This window comes from Lycorma delicatula, chromosome 8 (genome assembly GCF_047948215.1).
Source record: "Lycorma delicatula isolate Av1 chromosome 8, ASM4794821v1, whole genome shotgun sequence".
NCBI classification, from domain to species: Eukaryota; Metazoa; Arthropoda; class Insecta; order Hemiptera; family Fulgoridae; genus Lycorma; species Lycorma delicatula.
In genome coordinates, this window is record NC_134462.1 from 64,043,961 (window position 1) to 64,057,455 (window position 13,495).

Genomic DNA, 13,495 nt, shown 5'->3' on the forward strand with positions numbered 1-13,495 from the left:
AAACCTCATTTTACAGCAGCTTTTAAAGCATCACGTTAATAACACCATCCAAATTATTATTGTTTAAATTATCACCAAATAAACTAACCACATTGCAAAAAGTGTTAACCAATTTGACCTGATGTTGTATATATAAGTAATGTGTTTTGACATTCCAAAAATGTTAACGATTTATTCTAACTGATCAGAATGATTGTATTATTTTATATTTCAAACAAGATCTTAAATATTAGTTCAGGAATTTTAAAAAATGTTTTTATAATATAGAGTTTTTGTAGGAAGTTTTATAACACTTAAAAGATTTAAACATCTAGCTTCAGTATAAAGACTTACTTTGAAGCAGTATTTCATGCAGTTAGTCTGGACTTTTGATCACGAATTTATTGAAATCATTAATGATATTGAGACCGCCCATTCTGAATTGATTGTGCTTTCATATCTTTCTGTACACATTGTAGTATGGTTGATATGTAATATAATGTTTATTAGCATCACAAAGCTTTCTTTATTCCCATCATAAACCAATGCCATTCCCTATTATTCTATTTTAAGGTGCACAGAATTATCCTTAATGTAATCATTCAACTCAAAAATATAATGCAGAGGGAAGTCTACTTCTTTTCTTGTGGTGTACCTGTATCTACTGAGAATGTATGACTTTGTGGTAGTAATTGTTCATATTGTAGCAAAATAATTTCACCTTCTGTCTCAGTAGCAAATGAACAATGAGTGGACTAAAACAGGGGGTTCACCTGGACACAATGTTCGTTTATTCTTTTGAATTATTTCAAATCAGTCATTCTTAAAATGCCAGACAGATACTTCAACAGCCTTAATAGAATATCAGGCCTCTAATAATTTGACAGATTTCCTTATAGTAAAATATAAAAGCCAGCAAGATAACATGAAGACTGCCTCAACTAATTAAAATGACACAAGACTTTTTTTTTGTAAAAACAAAATATTACTATTGAGTAATATGTGATGCCATACATATTTCTCAATATTGTGATCTTAATTTGGATCTTTTGTGATTAATTTTTGAATTCATTGGTGTATTATGCACAACTTTTGAGATTGATTTTTTTAAAAAAACCGTACGAAAAAGATTTTATCAGTCCTAATTTTTAATGAATATTGTTTCTAACAGTGTTCAAATTTTAGATTATACTTTCTATTATGATGAAGATGGTTTTTATGTAATTGGCTACAAGTAGTATAACAGCCAGAACAACAGATATTGAAGTTCAGAAAACCCTTGTATGTTCTGTGTGTTTCCATTACAATTTCAGTAGCTTAGTATTTAGACGGACTGACAAAGTGAGAAATGAGGATTACTAAGAAGAGTAGGAGGAAAAAGGAAGATTTTGAAGGCATCATGGGTAGGACATATTTTAAGAAGAGACTGTTTACTTAGGATACTTGAAGGGAAAATAAAAGGAACATGAGGAAAGGGTAGGAGAAAGATAGGAATGACAAAGAACATAAGAAAGGAAAGAAGTTATTGGCAAATGAAAAGAGAAGCTCAGGATCGAGAAGGAAAAAACTGTCCAGTTGAAACCTGAATCTGTCGCTTGACAGATTCACCGAGAAGGAGAAGTATTTAGATTGTGTTTCTGAAAATAAGAATCATGATTACAGAAAATGTTGTTTAATGAAATTAAACAGTTAAATGTTAACAGTTATAATTACCATTTGTTGCCCTGTTGAAGGGGGACTACTGGTGTTATAGGTTTGTGACAATGTACAAAGTGAATGGTATTATGATAGTGTTGCACAAGTCCTTCTGGAAAGATTTAATTTATTGTGGACTTTGGGTTGATAGATATTTTGTTTTCATATTTTTTCTTTGGGATCACCTGAAAGAAAATCTATTCATATCATAACATTTAATTTATTATAGCTTCATATAACTCCACAATGTGGAGTAATATAATTCAAATATGAGTAAATATGTAAATCTTTTGCAAAGGCATGCTTACTCATTTCACTAAATGGTCAGAAAAACCTTTTCTATGAATCTGCTATCAAATTTTTTTCATGTAGCCTTTAATTTGAATTTCTTACTGTGTAACTTTTATCTTTTTTTTAAATTAGTGAAAAGAATAAAACAATGAAACAGTTAAATGTCTTTTGGAAATTCAGTTTATCACAATTTCCTTAATTAAGAAACTATAAAATTTGAATGAATTATTATTGGTAGGGATTGAGGATTGATGTAATTATTATTTTACTTGAACTTATGATTTTGATATATTTTTTATGTCGTTCTTAAAGATTGAGCAAAAACACCTAATGCTTTTAATAAATTAGAGGCATCACATTTTGTTAATGAAACCTTACGTACTTCAATCTAGTAATCTGGTCTACTAACATAGGATGTTCAAATAAACCACTGCAGCATTTCTTTTGGATTGTTTTCATTTTCTTGCGTCATCCATTATTATTAAAGTTTATTTGAATATTGCTGGTTTCACACCTTTTAACTAATTCCCATAGAAAAAGGTTTGGAGGTGAAATTTCAGCAAAACAAAATGATAATTCCACACTTACAAATTAAAACAACTTGTGCTTGATGTAAGTTACACTTGCAGCCATGCTTGCATGTATGGCATATGCTGTAGCATAGTGTGATTAAACCATTTTACTGAAACCGGAAGTTCTCTCAGGTAGGTATACCATTTAATTTTTAGAGTGAAGAGAGTTTTATTACATGTCTATACAGCATTTAGTATTCACTGTCAAAGTATTACCATAATCTTCAAATACAGTCCAATTAATTATGCAGGTGAAAAAAATTACACCAAATAATAAATTTCAAATTTTGCAAATGTTCATTGATAAAGGTCGAAGGAACTATCAACTGCTAAGTAACAAAAGTTCTGCTTGTTAACCAGACTGCATCATAATAGAATATACTTCATTTTAACAAATTATGAACATTTTATGATTTTTCTAAATTATATAATTTTAAATCCTTTTAAGACTACTTGTTGATGACCACTTGAACTTTATAGGAATAAAGATTTAAATCCTTAAGTATTCAAATACTTTGTCATAAACTTACTTCAGAATCAGTCTTCTTCAACTTAGATTTAAATGACTGAAATTAATACATAAAACAGTAGTTTCCTCTATACAAACATCTAGGTCAACTTGATGATATTCTGCCATCTAGAAAACCTTCCCAAAACTATGGTATACAAATAAAAATGGTGTTGCTAGATAAAGAATATCATTAGTTGAACTCCTTAAAAAACACTAACCGAGTTGTTAATATAGACTGTGTTAGATTAAATATTTAAATGGTTACGCTATTGTCACTGATAACCTCGACTCCATGACAAACTGAACTTTATAAGACGGAACTTTAATTGTAAGACAGAACTGAACTTTAATTATGTAATATTTTTATGCCATGAGGAAAGTGTTCCCTACTTGTAACACCAAAGTACCTATTTCAAAATAATCAGGTATCTGTTTAACTTTATAAATGTAACTACTGTAGAAATTTTTAAAAGTTTGAGTACATTGTACAGTGACATCATATTGTCATACATGGATTGTTATTAGATAATATCATTTATTTATTTGTATTTGTTTTTTTCTTTTATTAATTTTAATGCCTGTATTTCACCTGGTGCACAATCATCTTTATTATTACTGCAATGATGGAGAAGTTATGACTTTTGATTTTATATTTTAAATTATTTAACATCTTGAAGATTTCCTTTTTTTTAAAACAAACTTACTTTCTTCATTTATCAATGTTACTAGTTTTTATTACTTGGATTTGTTGAATGGACTTTTTTCCTTTTGTTGTATAATTTTACATGTTGTTATATGATGTGATATTTACACATTGATTTAATATTTTATTATCAAGAATTTTTATGTTAAAGAATTCATACATGTTTGTTATAAATTATTATCTACACCAATCTTTATTATTTTTCTTGCCATGCTTATTTATAACCTATAATAAATAGGTAAAAATGAAAAGCTGTTTTCACATGTTTTTAAATTATGATATTATTAGTCTTATAAAATTGGTTTGGTAACCTTTAAAAGCCTTTTGTTTGTATCCTCTAAAAATTATATTAGTGATTTGCTGTAATTCTAAATGCATTACTTGAATTTTTTCTCCCTAAAAAAAAATTCAACCATATACTTTCTATTAAATTTAATTTCTTATATCTTGGATAGTATTCGTTTTATTTCAGTCATGTACAATTACTCTCAGAAATGTTTCCTCCCCCCTCCCTTCATGCATATAAATAAGTTAATATTATAGGTTAATATTGTTATATAATATATAATAAAAAATTTGTTTCCCATCTCATTTAACTTATTTCAGCTGGAAAAGTTAACTATTCGCTCAAAACTTTATGTACATATTTTTATCATCATCCCTTTACAAACTCAGTATAAGTAACCTGAAGTACGGTGAAGATCATCACCTTCTATTATATAAACCAGGGAGAGTGAATAAAGTTATTATGATTATCAATCTGAAGAGATAGCCATTTTTCTGTTTGCCAATTTAAAGGCCTGTAAAAAGAATTTGTTTACTTGCTACCTCAGAAACAACTCAACTAAGCAATTTCTCTAAGAAGTCACACGGATGCTTTTGTTTTGAAGCAACTTTGTTTTGCTGTTTTGATGAAGTTAAAACACTTTATGAAAGAATTTGATTTGTTAATAAAGGAAAACTGCATATACTATTTTATAATGATTTTTCCTTCTGTTTCTCATTTGTACTTTAAAGAAAACTATCCTCCAGGGATTTTGCATATAACTGTCATTTAAATGAATAACAGTAACAGTATTCTAAAATTCTAAAAAGCCCATGATCGCACATTAAAAGAGCATTCAGAATTTTCTGTAATATTTAAACTTTTTAAGAATTTGTTAAAAAACAGCAAAACTTGTCAGTTTCCAGTTGCTCTGTTTGCATTATATACATCTAACTGTTGTTTTTAAAAAATATTCTGTAGGTTTAAATGAATAAAAATTAAAAGATCGGCTGTATTAATTGGTAATTCCCTATTCCCTTAAAATGTTCTACATTATACACTTACAAAATAGGGTGATAGTTTCTTTTTATTTTATTGCTGCATAATTCTAAAAAGTTGATTAATTTATTATAATTAACATAAATTATTTTATTGGGACCAAAAATTGCTCATCTTTTGGTTACAACTTCTTTATTTAATTTTTTTATTACAAAAAAACCTGAAAAAATCAATAACGTTCAAAATAAATAAATAAAATAAATTCAGTAGCTTTTTCTTTGTTAGTTTGTTGTTTTCATAATAAAATATTTAAATAATTTTAGTCAAGCAACTTTGGTGTAATATTTTTGTGACTAATTGTTTATAATAAATATATATATATAAATATGTATATATTTATTAAAATAATCTGTATTAAAATTGTTTATAGCAGGTGACATACAAACATTAAAATCATACATGCATAATATTCTGTAAATTCATTAGACGTCATAGGATTTATTTCAAAATGTTCTTTTTTCATGTTCCACTTAATAAATAATTTTACTTCAGTCTAAATCTATTTAATTTTTGATCAGTTGACTTATCACTACAGCAAATATATATCTTAATTTGTTTCAAAGTGAAAATTGTAAGATAATTATATTTGATTAGTTATAGTTGATTCTTCCTTAGAATTTGGATTTATATATATCCTTAGAAATTATATATCACAACCTACAAATATATTTATGTGAAAATACATTTAGTTATTCCTCCCCAGAATAATTTTATCTCTTTCAGTTTCTTATAATTAATATTACAGGGAATTCATTTTTTTTAGTAAATAATTAATGATAAGTTAACTGATCTTTTGGTTTTAAATAATTAGTGTTTATTCTTTTTATTTATTATAATATTTGAAGTTTTTTCCTTATTCATTTTCTCATTCATTGTTGAGAATATGAATCGTAAGACTTTTTTGAAAATAAATCAGTTCATTATCTAAGTAAGATTTTTACTCATTTCTGCAGTCGCTGGATGAAGATGATGACTCCAGCGAAGATAACACCGATCCGAATCATGTAATGTTTGTCTGATTGTTCGTTGGTACAAACCATTCTTTTCTTTTTGGTTTCATTTTGATTGATTGTTTCGTTTACTTTGTTTTATTTTAATTATTTCAGTTTGTCTTGATGTGCATTGGCTTTAATATATTATTGTGCGTTTTCCCGCTATTTTCTTTAAAATATTGATTCATTCATAGATGTCCAAAAACATTAGTATATTTGTTACATGAAATTATTTATTGTTATATATTATCCACACATATATACATATATTTTTTTATTGTATTAAGGTGTGGAACAGTTTATGGCAGTAATTTATTTAGGCCTTTAAAAAGATTTACTAAAAATTCAGTTAATCTGTCCAGGAAAAAATTTCTATTGTCTTATTCTATATGGCGATATAGATTATGGCCGTATAGTGTTCTGGGATTTAGATTGTAGTAACTTGTTTCAGTGATAAAATTCAAAATTTTCTAAGTTTGCCATCAGATTTAATTTGGTTAACTTTTTTTAAAAACAATTTAATGTGTCTGATGCAATATGTTTTTTTTTAAATACTTCTATTTATAGTTGCATTAAAAATTAAAGTCATTTGCGACTAGGCAGTTACTTAATGTAACTACCATTAAATGTGTAGTCATGAATTCAGGCCAACCATTCCTTATATGTGTGGTTAATTAAAATCCAACCACCAAAGAACACCAGTATCCACAATCTATTATTAAAATTTCAATAAATGCAAATATTTATATTAGGATTTGAACCTGAAAACTCTGACTTCGAAATCAGCTGATTTATGACGAGTTTACCACTAGACCAACCTCATGGGTTAAAATATGTTACCTACCTTGGTTTATAGATCAACTTGCATAGCTATCCAATGTATCATTGGAAGTTATAACATATTTATAATTTGGTCAATGTTGCCAGTTACTTGTTATTAGTATCTGAGGCCATGATCTACCTTGCTTATTAGGTTTTCTTGAATTTTTTTAACTGAAATTAAATGATACTACCGAATTGTATTATTTGTTGTTAAGTTCAACATAAGAAATCCACGTTTTATCATTAATAATGATGCAAGAAAATTATGCCCTCCTTACTGAATGTATGTCCTTAAGTCTTTCTTACATTTTTCGTGCTACAGTTAAAATTTATGGAACCTATAAACTGCCAATTTTCAATAACAATTTTGCATATTTAGAAAATTATTGGAAGTACATGGAAATTCCTCAACCAGAACATGCATGAATTACTGTTGATTTTTACAAATTTTTACATTCACTTCTTCAGCAAGTTTATGCATTTGAACTAAAAATGACCCTGTTTTAATAATTAATCTAGGTCAAGAAATTTCACATAATTTACCATGAATTTTGGCAATGTAAACATATTTTGCACTCTGAAGTTAATCAGATATCTAATTCCACAACTGATAATATCTGTTACGGTCATTACAATTCACTGTCACTTAAAATTAAACTGCCACAAAATGACTTGCTACAAAATAACCACTTTAAGCTATTAAATAAGAGCAATCAAATTCACTGTTACCAATCAGCTTTATTACCATTTGATCTTTACGTTTGACATAAACTTCATATTTATTCATAGTTGTTTACTTCCCTTTCAATCCTTTTAGTATTAGTTTTTTTACATAAGAAGGAAAAGTAAAAATACTTGTTCAAGATTTTAGGAAAATACTATTGTGATTTCTTTTTGTTACTTATATTTTTGGACATCTATTACTGTTGTAATTAAAGGATGAATAATATTACTTGTAATTTGTAAATTTTTATCTAGATTGCATGTTATTATATTCCTTTAACCTTAAATGCATTGTTCAATAAATGTATTAAATTTTAACATATTATTTAATAAATTATTTCTTTTAAGCAGCTGAAAATTTGTTAATGTCATTATTTTTTGCTAATTTTTTAAGGAGTACAAATTTTTGTTTAATGAATAGAAATTTGCTATTATAAAACATTCATTACCCATGTTTTTATTTATTATAAATAATAGTTATCATTTATTTTTTATTTTCACCTACTCTTTAGGGATTGTAAAAATACTTATATTTTAATATTTTACCAGTAGAAGCTCTTATTAGTTATCCTGTACATTAAAAACTTTGCAGTTCTCCTTTATATATTCTCTCTGCATTTTTTATTCTCTGTTATTTCCATCAGTCTAGGCAATTACTGGGCAGTTCTTTTGTTACCCATGGAGTAGAACATCCACCTGTTTGTGATGTGTATACATTGTATTATTGCATATTGATTAGAATAAAATGTTTATTTTTCTTATCTTTTATTGCTAGATGTGTTAGCAAATAGAGGAGGGGATTTCAGGCATAGTACATACTACATACTACAGTTATAGTATGCATATATACAGTAGTATTTCTGAGAAGTATTGAGAAATACTTTAGTACTATTCAGAAAACTTATACTCTCTGAGTTTGCTGGTGCTCTTCCTGTACTAATCTGTGTTCACACACCTTCCTTACCAATCTAAGAATTTCTTTTCCTCCAATCTTCTGTTATTGTTTGCTCTTACTCAACACATGATATCATTATATGTGTAATAATACTATCTTCTAATGAAGTGTGCTGTGTTGTTCACTATGAAACTAATGTGTATTGTCATGTTAGTAGTAAAAAATATTTAGCAATGAGATGCAGAATCTCATACATTATTTTTTTTTTTTTATATTGTACCTGAAAGCAAATTTTTTCTACAGTAATTTTTTTTTTTAAATTGCAAAACCAATTTAATTCAGAAGGGTGATAAATGAAAGCCATCAAATTCTCACTAAACTCACTTCATTTTTTCAAAATTTTGATTCCATTATTGATTATTTTCAAATTTCATACTGAAATGGGCTGAGAAATATATATATATGTAAAGCATTTTTTAGTAATAATATTCAAACTTTGAGATCCATTTGTAAAGCTGCTTGATTAGTAGATGCATACTCTTCCACACTAAGTTCAGTTAAAGTTTAGATTTATGTTAGATTTGTAGATTTACATTAGTTTCATTATTGTGGAGTTTTTCTCTATCGTTAAGGTATGTGTAACATTTTAAACAGTTTTATTTATGAATTTAGATTAGCTCTTGCATCAGTTGGAAATTGTTGAGTTTTTCTAATATCATGCTTCCTAATTTTATTTAAATATTTATTAAATATCTTAGAAGTTCTAGACTTTTGGTTTTGTTTGTTATTTATTTATTTAAAATCATTGTTTTAAGATTTTAAGATTTCTTTCTTGTCTGTAAAACTTTTTATGGAGTTTTAGTATTTGTAATTATTTAATTATAAAATTGTAGCATGAAATTTTGATTCAATAACTCAAAATGTAGTTGTTAGTAGAGATTAATAGTTAATACTTAACAACCATAACAGAAAAATTTGACCTTATTTAACATTTTCATTATGTAGTAATCATTTTGGTTTACTAACTATTTCAAAATTAACTCATAAACATTTCTGTTAATGAATAATGTATTTTTTTTTTTATTCAAATCTATATTATCGTTCTATAAACTATATTAATTATATGCTTATGATATTATTACATGTTGCCATCATTAACATAAATTTAACTGCAGTTTTTTATAGGCTACTTTACTTTAAGTTGGTTTTTGTTTATTAATTTTTCTTAGTAGCCTAGGTTTTTTTTTTAACAATTATAATGTCTTAGACAGTAGTATTTAGTATACTGTTATTATTTTTAATAAATCTTTTTTGCATGGTACTGTATTGATTAATTATTTAAAGAAAAGCTGTTAAATACAACTAGGTATTTTACTGATCAGCATGACAGAATATTTAAAATAAAATTAGAGGTGGCCCACTTTCTAATTGTTATAAAAATATTTTTACAGCTAATATACAGCTCCTTTGTCAGTGGTGTATAGCAGAGGGTGTTATTAATAACATCAATGACAAAGGAGCCTCTTTTTAGCAATTAAAAGATCTTGGAAGCACATTAATTTAGAAAAAGAGTTGTTTTTTTTATTTCTTTTTTAATAAATTATTATTTCTTGTTTGGAAATTTGCCTGTTATTTTAAAGTAATTTTAAATTATGATGTGAAGTATGAATATTAACCTTATTCCTTATATTATGATCACAGAAATGTAAAGTGTGTCCTGGAAGGATTCTGCTAAACTTCATAGTCTTATTTCTTTCATTAAAGTAATGAAAAATGTTCATATAAACATGATTCAGAAAACGCTTTGTTAATGAGTTACGGCTAGTGAAAAATTTCACCATGATTTCTGCTCCACCACTGAAATGAAGCACTACTGAAATTCTTGGAAGGTAAATTAGGAGGCAAAGTTATTGGTTTCAGGTCTTTGATCTGAAAAATTTTTTAAAATCAGTCCCAGAACTATATCACCATTATTTTCTACGAAATAGGATGTAATAAACAAAAATTGAATTGAAAAACACAATTTTTAGCTTTGGCGTAAAATAACTTTGTTGAATTGTCAGTAAACAAAAACATATTGGTTAAATTAATAGAGAATTTAATTCAGAGAAAGTTCATATAAATGAAGTCAATAAATAATAGTGCAAGAAAATAATGTATTATTTAATGCAGAACAGTATGGAAAATACAGAATTACAATTTTGGACTAAAACCAATTTTATGCCGTTTATTATTGGATGAAATTGTAAAAACAAATTTAACTTCTAAAACCAAATAAAATAGCATAAGTTATTCTTACACTACATAAACTGTTCAAAATGTCCCCCATCAGCCTGAAAATACATTTCAGCACGTCTAGTTACAGATGAGATAATATTTTCTAGCATTCTTGGGTTATTTTTTATTTTTCAATGGCGCACATAATTCTTTATAAAGCTTGTTTGCATTTTCTGATTTTTGTGTATACACCTAACGCTTTCATATATCCCTTCAAAAAGAAATCCAAGTTTATCTAGCTGGCCATAGTTTAGGTCCATCTTGAACAATCCAGTGATTAGGAAATATTTCATTCAGATAATGTATAACAGGACCATAAACATGGGCTGGTACACCATTGTGTTGGAACTACATATCAGTTCTTGTACTAAGTGAAACACCTCTAAAAGAACTGACAGCTCATTTTGAAGAAAGTTCAAGTACCCATTACCTGTGAGTCTACTGTTGAAAATGTTAGGTCTGATAAGAACATTTCCTATTATCCCACACATTTAGTGAAAAACAGTGCTGGAGGTCAATTTCAATGGTTTCATGAGGATTGTCATGTTTCCAAAAATTTTTGTTTCGTGTGTTGTTTTTCCCATCTCTCGTAAATCAACATTTACAGATGAAGCAACCATCTGTAAATAATAGCAATGGAAACATGTTGTTTTGAACTACTTAAATACAAACAAATCAAAAATATACATTTCATAAATGAAATAAAATTTTATACAGAAAATTAACTTCAAAATTACAAGTACACACTGAAGCAAGATACTGAATCATAACCGAATGTTTGAAAATTTTGTTTGTATGAAAATTTTATTTGTAGAGCTTTGCTCTCTGGAAGATTAAACGCAGATTACTAATATTGTACATCATTACAGCCACCCTAGTGGGGAATTAATGAACTAATAATTAAGAAATAACATCATAATATTGCAGGCAGACAAAAATATATATAAGCATAATTTTTCTGTTATTGTTTCACTTAATAGTATAACTAAATTGCTATTAATGGGATGATGTTGTTGGTAGATAACTTACATCAATTTTCTCAGAATTAAATTCTCTATCAATTTAACCAATAAGTTTTAATCATTTATTGACAATTCAATAAAGTTATTTTATATCACAGCTAAAAAAAATGTGTTTTTCAATTCAATTTTTTTTGTTTATTACGCCCTATTTTGTAGAAAGTAATAGTGATACATTTCTGAGACTGATTTTTTTTAATTTTTCAGGTCAAAACCATAAGAAACTGCTGAATTTGCCCCTTAATTTGCCTTCTCAGAATTTCAGTAGGACTTCATTTCAGCGGAGGAGCAGAAATTGGGGCAAAATCTTTCTCCAGCCATAACTTGCCAACAAAGTGTTTTCGGACCCATGTTTATATAATTTTTTTTTATTTTAATGAGAAATATGCCTATGAAGTTTAGCAGAATCCTCCCAGGACACTGTTTTTTTTTTAACAGCAAATATCATGTGAATAAAAGAAAATGCCACTTCTCTTTGCATATTTACTTATCACAAACTGAATGTGCTTATTAATTACATGATTCCCAGCCGCTTTTGAAATGGTAAACTCATTTTACTACTGAATAGTGTTTTTTTTAACAGACTTCTAAAAAGAGGAGGCTCTCAAATTAACCTGTATACTTTTTTTTAATGTGTTCAGATTTTACTTTTCACCAAATTTACAATTTCAATTATAATTTTTTTTTTTGTTTTGTAAAGGATATATCTTTTGGTGGTCTCTAAATAACTTGTGTTAAAGATTTTTAAAACTATAGAATCTTTAGAAAACAATTTTTTGCAAACAGCAGTTTTTAATATAGGTAAAGCTTTTTACAGGCCTACCGTTACTTTAAATAGAAGTAAAACTAAAATAGACTTTTTTTTAGTAATACCAGCTTTTAAACACATATGTAGAAAAAAGGTAATACCTACTTTCTATAGATTTTTCAGAAATATGCATCAATTGACAGAAAGTGAAAATAAAAAAGAACTGAAATGTATACATCTTTTTTAAATTTTTTAGTGTTTTTTAAATTTATTAATTTATTTAATTATAATTATATAATGAATTTTTTGCCAATGTTATGTTTTTAAATTTACATAACTTTTATCTATATAATAAATATAATTAATTTAGTAAATTAAATTTGTTATTATCTTCCTCTGTACTAATTAATAACAAAAGCATAAAAAAAATTCAGCACAATCCACCAAAGTTCAGAATCAATAAGAGCTCTTACCTTTTCTTATTAATTTTCTTTTTTCTTTTTCTTTTCTATATATTAAAAGCGCTTTCGAGGAAAGTCTTCATCAACAGTTGTTAAAATTAAAAATTAATTACACATTAAAACATTAAAAATTAATGTTAATTACATATATGACATAATATATGCACTCAAATAATTAATAAAAATTATTAAAAATCTTTAAAGACTTTAACAAAATATTAAAATCTTTTAATTTGTTTAATTTTTGAAACATGTTTGTGGCCAGCCACTAAATATAGCAGCACTATACTATTAAAAATCGTTTATGTTTATAAAGATGAAAAATATAAACCAGCATACAAGCCCAACAACCATATAATAAGCCATTTAAAAACTAAACATAATGATAATAATGATTTTAATAGTTCATGTGGCATTTATAAAATATGTAATGATTGCGATAAAATTTATATTGGGAAAACGAATAGATCATTTAAAGTAAAA

At 26.7% G+C, this 13,495-nt stretch overlaps 1 protein-coding gene across 8 annotated transcripts in view; it reads left to right on the forward strand.

The window, feature by feature from the left end:
- Ae2 (anion exchange protein Ae2) overlaps nt 1-13,495 on the forward strand; it is a 406,977-nt gene that overhangs the window by 346,766 nt on the left and 46,716 nt on the right. For 7 of the 8 annotated variants that reach the window (XM_075374014.1, XM_075374018.1, XM_075374015.1 and 4 more), the window contains one exon: nt 6,029-6,079. The exons of the other annotated variant lie outside the window; for it this stretch is intronic. In XM_075374014.1, coding sequence (XP_075230129.1) covers nt 6,029-6,079 — 51 coding nt within the window. The remainder of the gene's footprint in view (nt 1-6,028; nt 6,080-13,495) is intronic. 8 annotated transcript variants of the gene reach the window in all.